This window comes from Pezoporus occidentalis, unplaced genomic scaffold (genome assembly GCF_034315485.1).
Source record: "Pezoporus occidentalis ecotype Australia unplaced genomic scaffold, CSIRO_AGI_Poc_V1 ctg5, whole genome shotgun sequence".
Lineage (NCBI taxonomy): Eukaryota > Metazoa > Chordata > Aves > Psittaciformes > Psittacidae > Pezoporus > Pezoporus occidentalis.
The window spans coordinates 13,100,530-13,117,492 of NW_026915835.1; the positions used below are offsets into that span (position 1 = coordinate 13,100,530).

The following is a 16,963-nucleotide window of genomic DNA, read 5'->3' on the forward strand; positions in this document are numbered from 1 at the left end:
GGGTCAGGTGTCCTGTCTCTGCTTCCTCCCGGCTTCCCCTCCTCCCTGGCAGAGCATGAGGCTCACAAAGTCCTTGGCCAAACCAAAACATCATTGTTATCGGCTCTGTTCTCAGGCCGAAAGTCAAAACACAGCACTGCACCAGCTACCAAGAAGGAGAAACATGACTGCTACTGCTGAACCCAGGACACATGCTTTTTTGACATGGTAGCAGTACTGCTCAGATGCGCCTTCACAAAAAACACATTTACTACTGGACTGAGGGGGGGTTGTAATATTTATTTTTTCACTAAATATCTCACATAACCAATGCTAAGAATCTGGCTATTAATTTTTTTTACATGGTAACTTCTAAACCATTTTACATTACCATACGGAATTCAGCCTTGGCCTGTACTTACTAAAATTTTGCAAACAATAAAAATCACTTAGTTATCTGTACGATGGAGTTGCAAATGGATAGTAATTTGGATAGTAACAATAGCAATTTTTTCCCACTATGTTGCAAAGCTGCTGAATTTCCTGAACCTGCTTCTCCAAGCACATGCAGATAGAAGATGGAAAAAAAAAACAAAACGGAAAGAAAAACATCAGAATTTGTTGAACTCTCCAGTATAATCATGTCGGCATGAAATAAGGCATTTTTCCTGTATCAACTGCCACTGTTCCCTGGAGACAAATCAAGCTGAAATCTGGATTCCTGGCAAAATGTGTGCCATGGATTTTTAGCCTCCTGGAGAGAAGCTGCTATTTCAAAAACTTTACTCTGACATTAACAGCTCATTTATTAACAACCTTGAACTTCACATCTCCCCCTCCACCTTCTCCTTCTTATTCATCAGCAGTAAGCTTCTGTGAACCAAATTATACTCTCCAATATACTCCTATACTGGAGTATACTGGAGGCAATGCAAATGCTTAAGCTTCTTTTAAATCATAATTAGTCTTTGCTCTCGATGAAGTCTCACTAGAATGAAACAGGCCATCCTGATTTGTAAGACTCAGGTTGATGCTTTCTGTCTATAAGGAAGGGAAGCGATTAATGCATTTGAAAGCCAGAGTTATTTGATACAGAATTGATGAGTCAAAATAAAATAAAAATGCATCGGATTAGAGCTGCCAAGGATAGTTCTGCCTAGATTGATCTACAAACTAGCAGACCCTAAGCTTAACGCATGGGCAATATCTTTGGATACCATAAATGCTGATTTTCTGGAGCAACTGGGACTTACTGAAAATGACACAATTTTGGATTCGATCTTATAGAAAAATCCATCCTAATGGTGATTACAATGTACTTCAATTTAATATTAATTCAATAAGGAAAAAGCCGGAAGGAATAATGGTAGTTTAAAACAAGAAACTATATGAAAAAGAAAAAGTCAATTAACAGGAAATTAGCAACAGCTAGGAAGTCAAAATGTTTGCAAGAGACATGGAGAATGAAAAATCCTTGCTGTAACTCCAGGAAAATGTTTAATTGCTCAAATATTTCAGAGCAAATTTATAAATTTAGGAAAAACAAATTGCTAGGACCTGGTAGTATCTATGCAAAAACCCTACAGCAGCTCACATGTGACATTGTTGAACTTCTCACAGAAATCTACCCTATCGTTCAAAGCAGGCTTGGCGCCAAACAAACTGGAAGCATCAGCTGGGACATCAGTTTTGAAAAACATGAAAGCTGCTCTGGGGAGCTACGTTTCAGTTAGTCTGATTTTCTATCAATCAGGCCAATTTGTACAAATTATAATACATAACAGAATACAGAGGCATCTGGATAGGTAGCATATGTTGGAGGACAGTCCACACAGCTTTTTTAAAGCAAGGTATGCTCATGAATATATGAATGTTTCGGAAGGAACCAGTATGATTCCGGTTACGCTGTTTTCTTTATCTGAGTATATTTGGATTTACAAGAATTTTTTGACACAGTCTTTCCCTAAGTTATGACAATATGGAGTATTAACAGAAAGGAAACAATGAGTCAGAAAATTCAGGTTTCATTATGGAGGGAGATAGGAAACAATGGGAGGTTCAGCCCAACTTCCTTGGGGGCAAGGTTATATGAATTAGGGCTTGTCAGCCTGGAAGAGAAGTAACAGAGTTTTATATAGTCATGAATGACAAAGAGAAGCTGAATAGAGAATGATTAATCATTCTGTCTTTCCCAGAAAACCAGAATGAAGGGACACCCAATTAAATTACTAGGCAGCAGATTTAAAATAGATAATAGGAAGCAGTTTTTCTTACAATACATAATTAAATCGCAGCACTAATTGCCACAGGGTTTTGTAGAGTCCCAATGTTTAAATGGGTTAAAAATGGGGCTCAGCAAACGCAGTATTATTACACATTGGTGGCTATCAAAAATAAATGGTCCAGATGTCCCAGTTCGTGAACTTCAGAAAGCTGGAGAAAATCCCCAATATTTTTCTTGTTTCTCATATATTTTCCTTATGAAGCTACTATCAGCCTTTGTTAAAGATAGCATACTGTATTAGATGAACTTCTGCTGGCACGGTAGTGGCTCTATTTTTATAAAACTACATTCACAGTCATTTTTCAGACTGGCACTGTGCTTTAAAATAATCTCACCAGACTTGAGTTTACCGTCCATGCTCTGACCTTATTGTAACCCATCTTTTGTACAGCCCAGACTGGATTATTGCAATTAATTCTTTACTGGCTTGCTTGAAAGGCAGGTCCAGCCTGCAGCTATTGCAGCATAAAGCAACAGGCTTATTATCAGAGAAGAGCAGATGGGATTTGTAGACTTCCTGCTTCTTTGTTCTCTGCATTGGGAGCCTATTAGTAACTATACTGATTCAGAAATTTCTACTATAACATATCATGTAAGTAGCATCCTGTATATGGCTTAAACCAGTAAAGATCTACTAATTTCTCCGGTCCAGGAATAACAGGTTTCATGGGCACATTAGGATGTTTGGGGTTGGTGTTAAACAGATTTTATCAATGCCTTAAAAAAATAAATTGAACCATCAAGCCTTTGCTGTGGTTTGTAAAGAGCTTATGAAGTTCTGGGTTGATCCAACTCATCAGGTAGTGTTGGGATACTGAATGGAGCTCATTAACAATTCGTTAATAATGTCAGCACTGGGAGGAGAATAATTTGTGTTTCTTCAAACTGGTGTCTGCACTAGTTGCACGAGTTTTTTTTTAACCATGCAATATCCTGACCACACCGTTCTGGCAATTGAAAAAAATCAGATGATACCCATTTCTTGGTTTGCTTGGGGTTTTTTTTTGTTTTTTTTTTTTTTTTTTGGTTGGCCCACAAAATAACTCTGCTTGCCTGGTTCAAAGAGAAAAAAGTAATTCCTCCATTTTGAATTTGAGTATTTCCTCCGCCTCCTTGCATTATTCAGCACTGATATTGTCATAAACTTCTTCTTGGCTTTTTTTTTTCATTGTATATTACTGATGTCTAATAAACTTATTATTACATGTGCTGCTTATAATTTGTATCCCTTTACAATATTACTGGATTAGTTTATGCATTTCTAAGAATTAAGGCGAGTATCACTATTAGTGATAACAGCCCACTTTTGCCTGGGGCTAAAGATGTACAAACTCAATTCTTACTTTCACTTATGGGAATAAAGATTACAACTATCTGTAGTAGTGAAAACAGATTATGTTACTCACTCTGATGACACACAGTAGAATTGAGGTATCGTGGTTTAACCCCATCTGGCAACTAAGCCCACAGAGCTGCTCGCTCATATATTGGAATGGGGGAGAGAATCAGAAAAGTATGAAAACCTGTGGATTGAGATAAAGTCAGTTTAATGGGGAAAACAAACACCATACACGCCACCACAGCAAAACAAAGAACCACTTCCCATGGGCAGGCAGGTGTTCAGCCATCTCCAGGAAAGCAGGGGTCCATCATGCATAATGGTTGCTTGGGAAGACAAACGCCATTGCTCCAAACGTCCCTCACATCCTTCTTCCCCCAGCTTTACATGCTGAGCATAACACTATATGGTATGGAATATCCTGTTGGTCAGTTGGGGTCAGCTGTCCTGGCTGTGTCCCCTCCCAACTTCTTGTGCACCCCTACCCTACTCTCTGGTGGGGTGGGGTGAGGAGCAGAAAACACCTTGACTCTGTGTAAGCACTGCTCAGCAGTAACTATAACATTACTGTGTTATCAGGTTTCCAGCACTAACGCACAATAGTTACATACCGGCTACTATGAAGAAAATTAACTCTAACCCAGCCAAATCCAGCATGTGGGGCCAGACGGTTTTTATATTCTCAACATTTTTCTATTCCTTTCTTCCAAACAGACAGAGGAGATGCAACAAAACCTCTGGATTAAGCACTATTTGGTTGGTACTGTAGTACACTGCTGGATGTACTTAATCTCTTCAGTGACAGAAGTTGCATTATCTGGAAGTCAGCACTCTGTGCCCTGCTCAATCTTCCTTTCCAGTCATTCCTGTAGTACCAGTTATTATTATTTGCACTGTGAGAACACTTAAAAGACTGACAAACAACAGTGTCATTGTCCTGTGCATGTGCAGAAGAAAGGTTCCAAACTATAAACAAGACAGAAAACTGTGACAAGCTGGATGACTTCAAAGTTGATTTATGCTCCAAAGAGAGAATTCGTGTTTGTTCCTCCTTACACCAGAAACCTGAGACAGTGATGAAGCACAGTGAAGGCAGTGGTGGCTGTTGTTTCTACTACTCTACCTAAAGCTGATGCTCGTGAACTGGGCAGCAACAAACTGATAGCTATTATTAGTGGGTGGTGGTTGGCTGAGCAGCTTACACACCTCATGGAGATTTGTTCCCTATTTTATATCAGAGCTTCAGGAGGCTTCAAGACAGTAACTTAAAGAGGTTGTGGCCTGTAGCTGTAGCTAGGGGAAATGAACCCAGCAAGGGTTGTGTGATGGCTGAACTGCCTTGGGCAACACTGAATCTTTGCTCACCTGCTGGGTGGGAGGAAGGGACATAAAAAATGGCTTCTGAATACTGAGAAATGAAGGACAGTGTAAAAACACTAGCATGAGGGAAGGTCATTCTTCTCCCTCCCAAAGACTTGGAACATGGCAAACCCATCTGTGTACCTGGACTATGTTACAAATTTCAATATGAGGGCATCTCACAGGTCATGGAATCAGAATGGTTTGTGTCAGAAGAAGATCATCTAGTTCCAATCCCCCTCCCATGGGCAGGAAGGAACACCTTTCACTAGACCAGGTTGCCCCTGACCTTGAACACCAGCAGGTATGGGGCATCCACAACTTCTCTGGGCAACCTGTTCCAGTGTTTTGACACCATTACAGTGAAGAATTTCTTCCTAACACCTAATCTAAATTTCCCCTCTTCCAGTTTAAAGCCATGCCCCCCTGTCCCATCACTACACGTCCTTGTAAAAAAATTCCTCATACACATAAATAATCGCGTAGTTTTCTGCTGTGCTTGGCTCAGTCCTGGCTTCACCAGCTTCAAAAATACATTGCTTTCCCCGCTAAGAATCAAAACTCCTAGAATCAGTACGTTTCAAGCCCCTGAACGTCTGCTTTTGGCCGAATTCGTTCCTTTCAAGCCCAACAAAGCCTCTATTTGTGATTCCCATTCCCATCACACTTCCAATCTGCATAATCACAACCCTGGCACCACCAGGCTCTAATTACGCGGCTCACGGGAGGAGCAGCGCCCTGGGCCAGCTCCAGCGCGCAGGCGGGGTCCGGGGACGGCACCTTTGTTTAATGACGGGGGTTGAGCCGGTCCCGGGGGTGCCCGCGGAGCTCCCTAGGGAGGCGGCCCCGCCGTCCTTCCCCCGGGCCGATGGCGAGGGAGCCGGGCGCCTCTTTGTTCCCGCCGCGTGCGTGTGCGCGGCGCTCGGGCTGCCAGAGTGGGAGGGGATGAGGGGATCCCACCCGCGTCCTCGCCGCCACTGACGGCAGGCGCAGGAGCTGCAGCGGAGCGGAGTGGGTCGGGTCGGGTAGGGCAGCACAGCGCCGGGCAGGGCCCCCAGCGCGGCGACTCCCGGCGCTCCCGCCGCCCGCAGGGGCCGGGAGCTGCCCTCCGGCGGCGCGGCGGAGCAGGTGCCGGTAGCGGTGGTGCCGGCGGCAGGATGGAGGCTGCCTTGCTGAAGCCGGCGATGATGGCGGAGGTGAAAGGGAGCGGCGCGGGATCCGCCGTCAGCGCCGAGCTGGAGGTGAAGAAGCTGCAGGAGCTGGTGCGGAAGCTGGAGAAGCAAAACGAGCAGCTCCGCAGCCGCGCTGCCGCCGCCGCCGCAGTCGCGGTCGCCACCGGCCCGCCTAGCCCGCACCTGCTGCGGGCCCCCGGCGGGCTGCGCCCTGCCAGTCCTCCCTCGGCGGCGGGCGGCGGGGCTGCGCCGTGCCTGCCCGGGCCGGTGCCCACCCTGCTGTGCGCCGCCGTGCTGGGCCCGCCGGAGCCGCTCGCCTATTTCAAGCCCACGCTCGGCCTGCCCGCTGCCGGCGGCGGGGGACAGGACACTGGCGGTGGTTCGGGGTCGGCGGCGGTGGCCGCCACCACGGTGCTGGACGAGGTGGCGGTGCTGGAGCTGGAGGACAGCTGCTGCGGACAGGACGAGGATACATGGTACATGCGGCGCGCCCCGCCCCGCCTGCGCACCTCGGACCCCGGCCGGAGTCCCCGCGGGCGCTCCCCAGGCTCCGCTTAGCGTTAGCCCCCAGATAATCCACCCGATCTCCTTCTGCTTAAACTTAAATCTGTCTTTTTCCCCCCTAAAACATGTCATCAGTGCGGTACCCCCCTGGCGGGAGGGCCCCGTGTCCGTGATGAGGTTTAGGTTGGGCGTTTGCCGCCCGGTCTCGCTCTCGGTAGGGGATCTGTGCTTGTTCCCCACTTCGAGGAAGATCGCTTTTCTATAATTTCAGATCTCAGCCTAGTTTCAGCCTCCTGTTTACACAAGGAATTAAAAATACAGGAATTATTCTGGGAAAGCCTTTATCAGAGCAGTGGCTGCCTCCCCATCCTAAAATCTGCTCAGTTGTCTCCTGTCTTCAGGGATTTGGGAGGGCTTTTGTCTTTTAGACATTGATCTAATGGTTGGTTGTGTATCTCAGACGCCCATGTAGCTCCAAAAGGCTCGGCTGGGTGCTAGGAAATTGAATTAAGCAGAAATGAATGGCAAATGAATAAAACGGAAAATAAAATCGACCTAGAGGAATGATTGGGCTCTCTTGAAAACTATATAGAGGGGGAAGTTATAGACTGGAGAACAAAATAAACCTGGTGCCTCGAGACTTGTCAGCAACATGGACAAACATTGTAGGGACACTGCTGGAATGCTGTGGAAATCGTTGGCTGCGTAACCATGTTAAACATAATTGGTGCTCAGTTGTTCTAAAGTGTCAGTTATAAATTATGGATAAGCTATAGTTAAAGAACTGTTTTAAGGATCTGTCAAAGCTTTAAGGCAGGTCATGTGGTTAGTTTTCAAATCAAGCTGAAATTTATGTCATCTGGAAATAAAATACAGTGTAACGCTTCTGAGATGCATTTGGCATCCTTATTTTCAGTAGAAGAGAAAGGATTTAAAAATTAAGCTAAATAGCATAAATATTTCTTGAATGCTCGTGGTCTGTACTTCACAATACAAATAATACCATGCTGCAGCTTTGGAAAATTGCTTTTGAGAGTCATCAACAAGTATGGAAATTTGTGCCATTGTTCTTTCATTGTGCATAGTCTGCACAGGGCTGTTCCGGGGTTGTAAATCCAGACTCGAACCAAATTTTACATCAGCCCTAACCCATAACTTTCCTTCGCATTAAGAAATATCAAACTTGTTTGGTCCTGTCCTGTTAAACAAAATGTTTTCCCTGTTTACATTTCAGGCTGGTGAAAGTCGTTATTTTGTGTGCCTTAGTACAATATCCTATTTTCCCAACAATTTCCTATAATTTCCATCAATTTCCTATTCCTTTCAACCTCTGGAAGCAATCCTAAATGCTTGAGGGGTGGGGGTGGGGTCGGGCAAAACTTACCCTCATGTCACACAACTGTGTGTCCCCAAGAAGAATTTAATGGCAGGGTTTTTTTAATCAGTTTATTCCACCAAGAGTGAGTTGTTTTAGCTGTTGAACGTTTTCATTTCAAGGCTAAATCTCTGTCATTGTCCATGAAAGGTCAGCGGTGTGATGCTAGCTGCTTGGAGCTTGTTTGTAGTGTCAGTCTTTAAAGCAAACTGCATCTGGAAAGCCAGAGGCCGATGAGTCAATCCTAGTTGTTGATCAGTAATTTTAGTCCTTGCATATCTGTGCAGTTACAAAACCCCGTAGAATTAGCATCGTTCCAGATAAATCCAACCTATTTTTGCTGTTCGGCTTTTCACACGAACTCAGTTGTTCAGCTTTTGAAATACTTTTGCAGGTTAACAGGGAAGATGAAAGCTTTTCTGGTTTGCCTTTTTTTTTTCTTTCGTTTCCTTTTTTCTCAGTATATTTTTTTTTTTTAAATACGCAGCCAGGCTCTGCTGGAAGTCGAGGGAAATGAGTCTTCTCCTTGGAGAAATTCAATAGTTGATCTCTGCTGGGATTTCTGAGAGAGATAGCAATCACAGCAAGGATGTTTATTCCTTGTGTGCTGGATAGAGAGTGCTGATTGACTTCAAAGGGATAAAAAAGAAAAAACAACCCATTGATCAGACAGTGGAGAGCAGTTGCTCTCCGGGGATTTGCCTAGCTGTTGAGCCAAAACCCTGAAAGTGAAAGGCTGCTACCTGTTAGTGTTCCTCTGAGGAGCTAATCCCTTGGGGTTTTTTAGGTGTTGCCTTTTGCTCCACTGTGTGCAGGCCAGATTCCTTTGCAGCCTGTGTTTTCCTGGTACCTGAAAAAACTTCCTCTCACTGAAGCTTCATGGATGTAATCCGAAGTGGTCAGGCCAGGGAGCTGCCAGCAGTCTCCAGCAGCCAAGAATAGTTTCCTTCCTGGGAGACTTGCTCTCCCCCAGGTGAACCAGCATCTGCTTGTGCCCACTAATCTACAAAGACAGCGGCAGTGCAGAGCCCAGCTTCAAGAATTTCCCTGATTTGATACCTGGCTTCCTAATGTGCTGGAGCATCTGCTTAGCCGCCTACTGTTGTCTGAGAATAGCACGTATACTCTAGCTTTTTTCCCTTACTTTTATTTTCCTGCTGGAATTGAATATCAAAATTGGATTTCATTGTTTCTCAGCAAATGTTTTATAATCTTTAAAAGCTTGATTTGCACAACATTTGATTCATCTGAGACAAGATACTGTGTGTGAATATCAGCAACACTCTGACAAGTTGATTCAATTGTTATATGTAAAAGAGGGGAATAGTTAACAGTGAAATTGGGATATAAATGCGAAATCCAATACTGAAATTATCTGATCTCCAGTAAAGTTAAATCTGCAAGGGAAAACTGACAGCTCCTTTGGTGTATGAACACAACCTAGTGCATTGGAACTTTGGGCAGTGCTGAAATTCAGACAATGAAAACAAGTTTAGATTTTCAGAAAGATGAGATGGAAGATTTTTATGAGAAATCTACTTGAACTTTGTTTTGACGTGCCAGACCTGTAGAGTTCATATTTTGCCGTCACTTTTTCAGAGGGGAAGGAATCAAACTAGTGAAAACTCTTCTACTTTGGAAATCTTTTGTTATTGGATATCATATTGCGGGTCTCTGCACTGTTACACATTGTTAACAGGCAGGAAAGTGGGAATACAAAAGTAAACTTTGAAGTATTGTGTGTCTTCCTGATACTTATGTGTATTTTGGTTAAGGTTGTATGTCTTGCCTACCAAGACTCTCACTCCTCAAGAGAAATCACTGAGTCCCCTGCAGTGGTGCAGGCGTGTTCTGGATCATCCAAGTCCTGAGATAGAGGCTGCAAAACGTTCCCTGTGCTTCAGATTGGAACAAGGTAATCTTATTCTTTAAATTTCTTTACTAGGAAGTTACCATTTTTGGTCTGGTATTTCACTCGTGTTTGGTGTTTTTCACAATTTAGCAAGATCCACAGATGGCACACATGCAAGGTTTTTTTTCTATATATGCAAGTCTTCCTCCAGTAAATGCTAACAATTGTTTGGGTTTTTTTTCTGCTCATGCATGTTTTAAAGTGTTCTCCTTTGTTATCCTTTTCTTCCCTGCATAACTCGTGTCTTTTAAACTTGGCAGTTTTTATCCATTGCTTAAAATAGTGAACCTCCTGGCAAGAAAACATTCATGTAAACTTTACTGTTGGTGTCTCTATCAAGATTTTAAAAATGATGCTTTTGTTCTTTTGCAAAGTCAAAATTATTATGGTGCTATAAATTTTTAGAGGCATATTTATCCACATCTAATGTATTATCAGGACTTTGCTGAGTATAGGACAGACCAAGAAGAGCTGTAAAATGACTGCTAGCACTTCTTTGTTAGGCTCTCAGTAGTCTCAAGGACTGGGATCTATCTGATGGATGTTTGGTGCCAGTGAACTTGTAGAATTATAGCTGGATGTGCTGAATTTTGTTCTAAATAAGTATCAGCCAGCATTATTTTTACTTTTTTACCACCCAGGGTCCTATTAAGATTGTAATGAGTGGTGTTGAAGAAAGTGGTTAAGGTAGGATGTTAAGGTTTATAACTCACTCAGAAAGAAGCAGCAAATGAACTATATAGGTGACGGGAGAAAGGAATAAAGCTAATGACAATATGAGCATATGGCTGTATAATCTAACTACAGCCATCATTAAAAGACTGAACATGTTCCTTTCTGCTTTGGAGGGTATGAGTAGCTGGGTAGCTGTGGGTTAGTATTATCCAAAATCGGGTATTTAACAGAATCAGCCTCTGCAGGCATCTGTCTGTATATCAACTATAAAAGATTGTACAGTGATTATTGTCCTAACAATATTTAGTTCAGCTCATTTGCTTTAAGTTAGGTGGGCTAAACTGTGGTTCCTATGTTGGTAATCATCCAGCCTAGGTTTAGGGTGAAATTTGGCTTGTGATTTAGAAACTTGACTTCAGGCTCTGTAGTGTGAGCTTGTTGTCCATGCTTGGCAGTAAGTGGGAATTTAGTCCATAGAGTCAGAGGAATCAGGGGAGATGCTCAGGTGATGAGGTGTAGGAGGTGTCCTCAAAATGAAGTCAGTGGCTCTCTTGAGATCAGTAATGAGTGCTTGAAACTCAACTCCCATCTAGTCATCTGTTGTCTATGTGGTGTAAGATATCCCTGTGTGAATGCCCCATCCCTGGAAGTGTTCAAGGCCAGGTTGGATGTGGCTTTGAGCAGCTTGGTCTAGTGGAAGGTGTCCCTGCCCATGGCAGGGGTGTTGGAACTGAATGATCTTAAGGTCCCATCCAGCCCATACCATTCTGTGTTTGCAGTCTGGAGCTGACTTTCATGTAGAAGCTTAGTTTGGATTGCCCCACATAGGTATCCAGTGCCATTTGAGATGTCTTTGGTTACTCTGGTTTCCGCTCAGGACAGATACAGACTTTCCACAAGTCCTGTGTCATATCTGCCATACCTTTGATGATGTCTTGGCCTTTCAAGGGCCTCTCAGATGGGCAAGTACACTTAGGTATAGGCAACTAAATCAAGCCCCTAATATGAATGTAGAAACAAGCTCAGTCTCTTTCTGTGCAGAAGTCGCAGTGAGTGACATATGTCATAGAGTTCTGCTGACAGTGAGTTGGTTTAATCCATATGTTCTACTCATGATGGGTTCATGCATTTCCTGGGCTCTGTACAAAGTTTCTGAGAAATTACATGCCATGTATAAAATTCATTATGGGCGCAGTATGTTCAAGGAGGGAATAGGCTTGTGTTTCTGCTGCAGCAAATCTATGCTAAAATTGTTTTAATTAATAATTCAGTTAGACTTGATTAACTCTCGTATTTCTAAAGATTTTATCACCTCTACCTTTACAAATAATACATAATGAGCCAATGTTGTATTTCTTACCCTAACTGTGTAGAACTTTTTTCACAATATTTATTTCTCCCTCAGTTTGAAACCAGATGTGAGATTGTTGTAAGAATCTAATAATTTTGTTTTAAAAGTACAACAGACTTTCTGTAACCTGACTTTCCTGGGGTTTATTTTGCAGTGCACTCTCATCAGTAAGTATATGTGTATAAATACATACAAATAACTTTAGCCTAAAAAAAAAGCATCTCAGTAAGAATGTCATTTTTCTTTTCTGGTCCTAAAATTTCAAACTTTGTCAGTTGGACATTGTCTTCCCCCTTTTAGCCATATGCCTTGCAAGAGCATTTTAATATTGAAAGAGCATTGAAATCTAGTTGTGCCTCTTGTGTTTGGCACTGAGTCAATGGTAACACTGAAGTACTTGAGAATTATTAAAACATGTAGTGAAAAACATTTATGAAGTACCAGAGCATGGTTTCTGAAATGAATTAGAGGTAGAATTGGTTTAGTAATGTTGTCCATGGTGCATTAGCCAAAAATTAATCCGGTTTAGATTGTCATAGCTTTTTAGGCACTGTAGTGCACATAGAAATAAAAAGCAGTAAAAATTGATTTTTGTCTGCAAAGTCAGCATGCCTAAGTAAGTGCACACAGAAAAAAGAGCCGTGAGCCAAAAGTAGTGAATTTTTGCCAGGCTATTTTTCTGAGTTTTAAGGAATTCCTGTTGTCTTCTTAAGATTTTTAAATCTGTGCTCATTTATTCCTGCTGATGTAAATTTTCTGTGTTATGTTATATCTTGATTTTCATAAAAATATTAATTTGCTCTCTGAAATATCCCAGCATTAAGATAGGTCATAACAAGGCTAAAACTCTTGTGAGAAACTCCTGGCAAAGCAGTCGTAGGTGATGAATTAGTACAATGATTACTTGGTCTTCCAAGCTAGAGAATCAGTTGGATGATGCTCTTTTACTTTTTGCCTTGCTGTGCTCAACAGTCTGTTTCTTTTTGAGTGAAATTGACTGCTTCAGGTATTTCATTGTGGAAGTAAGATTTCATCTTGGAATAAATCTTCTACGGGTATAAGCACTGTGGTGGTCTGTGAACCCCTGTGAGAGCTTGGACAAGGTCTACTGCTAAGTAGGTAAAGCTTTTATCTTGTTCATAATGAACTAGGCTTATTACAAACCCTGTTTCTGTGGATTAAGCATGCTAGCTTTAAAGAGGATGACAGTTAAATGTAACCTCATACAATAAGATCTTTGCTGGGAGTTGTTCCTGTTTTCCATGAACAATTAGTGTCTGGGTAATATTTGTTTGTGTGTCTTTTTTTCTTATTTTTTTGTTTCTCCCTGACCTGATCTAGATCACTTCTTTCTTTTTGCTCTTCTTCAATCATCTTTTGTTTGAAACCTTTCTGGTTGGCTTTGTTTACAGCACTTGTCTCTCTACCATAGGGTCAGTTCCCTCTCCCTTTGTTTTTTAATCTTGCCATCTATTTTATTTCCTTCAGATTCATTCAAATCAACAGGGCCACATAACAGTCTTAACAGTGTGATGGAGCTTCTTCTGTATTTTCTTGGCAGTACTTGGAGATTTTGGGGCACATCAGTATTAAGCCCAGTTAGCAGAGAGAAGCAGTGTGTAAACTTCCTAGCTGGCGCAGATGGGTATAGCCCCTCTGAAATGGGTGAGATGGTGTTGACTGACACCCTGGCTGAAGACACCCTGTATAGCTTCACTTCTCTAAAATGCTCTGGAGGAGGCAGGTGGATAAACTGAGGAGTTAAGAGGCTTAGTCATTCTGTAGGAGCTCAGCTTTTATTCAGGGCCTCAAGGCATATCTCATCCAATTCAGCCTTCCAGACAGAAAGCTCCTCTTTCTTGGAGAGTGTGAAATACTGGCTAGTTTCAGCGTTTGGCTTAGATGAGTTCTTATTCAGAAGTGCTGCTTCAGATGTTTAAGAAGTGGAGGCAACAGAAGTCTGTAGATTATACAGTTGGCTGCAGTAATTTACAATTTCAAGATTAAACTCTGCTTCATTTCCTAAACTGAGTAATGCACTTCAGGATGAATGCTGTTATGTCATCTAGAGAATGATAAGGTGTGTTGTGAAACACACCTGTTGTAGTTTCTTTCCAATTGCTTATTATTTCACAAACCTCAAGAACATAGTGGGTGACATTTTAGCCTTTATTGTGTTGGATCCCAATGTCAGATGCCCATTAAGTTTGGTGGCCAAGCATATAACATATCCAGAAGAAAAAACCCAAACTAAAATGAATTGTTTAATTTAACAATGGCATATTCTTTTTACTTGTAAAAAAAAACAATATTACAGCTGGTAGGGATCCAAGCAGATTTTTGCCTGGATATGCAACCTCTTGCTTAAAGAGAAAGAGGTGAGGTCCTGTCCCATGCTCCTCTTTCACTTCCCAGGGATTCATAGTAAGTGATTTAATTTGTAATCTTTAAGATACAAAATACATTTCATCAACTGTTAAGAGCTGCTGTCATAGGGAACTTCTGTGCTGTAGTCTGTTAACAGCAGAATCAAACAGAAAATGCTGTAAGAGGACGAAAGCTTTTATTTTGTGTGCTTGAGCTGGATCCAATGCTGCGCCCAGTGCAAGGTGGGATTTTTCTATTATTCTGATACAGGTTTATTTGCTGTCCATTGGTAGATCAGAAATGTGTGTTGTGGCACTCGGACTAGATTAATAAGATTTAGTCTTATTATATTTTTCTCATCATTATTTTTCATATGTAATGGAGATACAAAGTTTTATGTAAAATGCTTTTGGGGTAGAATGATACCATGTTGGAGCTTGCAGATGATTGGATCGTTGCTTCCATCGTAAATAATAAAATGCCTAAAACTCTAAAAGGAATGAAAGAAGTGGCACAACAGGTTTGGTTCCTTTTTCTAAATGTTTCTGATAATAAAAGGTGATGAGCAACTGTAATTTCTGTCATCATAGGAGCACCTTTCGGGGAAAGCAGTATCTCAGAGGACAGGATGCATAGCTGTCTTCTGCAGAAGCTTAGTGCTTGGAGGGCACACATCCATGCACAGGAGTAATTTTCTATTAGATTCCATTTATTTGATGTAACCTGTTGTAACAGCTGCATAATTCCAAGCAGTTCTTAGAGGATTTGCAAATGATGATATCACTGGGTTTTCTGATGCAGCTGCTGATCATGATTTGTGTATTGCATCTGGGAAGAACTCTGGTTTGATACTCTGCTTGCATTTCAGAGTACCTTCTCTCTCTTACTGGAACATTTCTACTCTGCAGATACACCTCAAGATAGGAATATTTGGTTGAAAACCCTTATGGCAACAAATACATAAAAGATCAGGCACTTGTTCATTTCACAGATATCTCTTGCCTTCTTAATCTAGTTCTTAGATATGACTTCTGCTTTTTATTAAATTATGCATACTATTTAAGAATTTAATTTCATATTTGGGGATTGATTGTCATGCAGCTCATAAATGTTTTCTTAGAATTGATTTCTAGTTGTCATTACATGTGCCAGAAGATGCTGAGTTCTGGAATTTATCTAAAGGTTTGTGGAGAGGTGGTGTTGGATCTTACCTCAGTTGGGAAGATACCCATCCCATTTTAGAATATAAGTGCTCTATTAATTCATGCTAGCTGCTGAGCTCAGATTATCAACTCATCCTGAGTATTTAAACATCTAGAAAAACACTGTCAAATTTTATGTGAGGATTTCAGCAGGCTTATTTAATATAAGAATAACTTACTCTTGCCATATAGGCTCAGAGTCTGTAACGCAGCATATGTCTAAAAGCAATAGTAGTAGCATCAGCCCTGACAGTTACACTAAAAGGCAAGTTAGTGTTATCCAGCAGAGTACTAATCACTGGGTTTGTTTCCAAAGTATGCGGCTACTTTCCTGGATAGGCATTAAAAAGAAACATTGGATTTATTGATGGTTCTGGGGGTACTTGAAAGCTTATCCTCCAGAGATACCTTTTGTATGGAAAAGAGGATCTTTTCAAAACTGGGTTGTGCTGGAAGCTGCCATTTCATTTTTGTTCCTGACAGTCTGAGTCTTGGCAATTGTTTGCTAGCCCCAGTTATTATTACAGCTTTTCTCTTACATGCTGACTTTCTTTCACTGCTTATTTTTGATGTCTGTAGAAGAGAGCTGGAAATAACATTTCATAATGTAGATGAACCTCCCCCATGTGGTACATAGAGGTGGCACTGCCTCTTTACTAAAAGGTGTATTTCCATATTTTTACTTTCACGGAGCACTTTGGTTCTTGTTCTTACAGCATTGCATCTTTTGGGAAGCTTTTGTTCAGACTGTTCTATGCCATGGCCCCTAAGTATCTTTTGGTTGGTTACTCTTGGGATATAGTCCATAGTCCTGTAAATGTGCCATGCAGTTTTTCTCCTTGGTAGCTGGCCTCACGTGTTAATATATTAGAAGTCAGTTATCTGCACTTGCTTTACTGACTGTTCCACATCCAGCATATCTCTGTTCATATTTCATGGAAATAAAATATTTACACTAGTAGTTTGCTTTTACCTAAGGATTCATGCCAAAATCCTTGTAATAAAATAAAACCTTTTTGACTCTCCCTGTTAATGAAATATAGTCGGTAAGCTCTAATCTGAATACTTGAGGTATAAGGATATAGTTTTTCTTTTGTGGCCTTCCCCTCAGCTTCTATTTTATTAATTCCACTTTAAAAGTGGAATTAAGTTGTAAAGCTTACAACAACAGAAAAGGTTTTCTTGTGGGATGTTCACTTTTGGTGGGCTCCCTAAGCCATTTGTGAAGTCTTTGAATGTGGCTTGATCAAACACTACAATGGAATACTTCATTAAGAGATTTACACTTCTGAGAAATCTCAGGGAGAAAAGTAGTATAAATATGCCTGTGGGACAGAAAATTGCTTTTGTCAGTAAAAGAGGCTGAAACCTGGGTAATTCTTGTTTTGAAAAGCATTTGAAGCAATGTAAAAATTACATTTTTACTAATTTAAAGATTCATATG

The 16,963-nt window shown here is 41.5% G+C and overlaps 2 protein-coding genes across 3 annotated transcripts in view; both read left to right on the top strand.

The window, feature by feature from the left end:
- Positions 1-5,275: 5,275 nt before the first annotated feature.
- Positions 5,276-5,942, top strand: LOC134173178 (uncharacterized; the record flags this gene model as incomplete). The annotated part of the gene is given in 2 exon segments (XM_062636956.1): positions 5,276-5,632; positions 5,634-5,942. Coding segments are annotated over 2 exon segments (666 nt in total), but the record flags the coding sequence as incomplete, so codon positions are not given.
- Positions 5,943-5,993: 51 nt separating this feature from the next.
- Positions 5,994-16,963, top strand: part of SLAIN1 (SLAIN motif family member 1) — a 49,821-nt gene continuing 38,851 nt past the window's right edge. The window contains exons 1-2 of one of the 2 annotated variants that reach the window (XM_062636943.1): positions 5,994-6,609; positions 9,788-9,927. In XM_062636943.1, coding sequence (XP_062492927.1) covers positions 6,119-6,609; positions 9,788-9,927 — 631 coding nt within the window. In that variant the 5' untranslated portion in view covers positions 5,994-6,118. The remainder of the gene's footprint in view (positions 6,610-9,787; positions 9,928-16,963) is intronic. The other variant, XM_062636942.1, reaches the window with a different exon arrangement.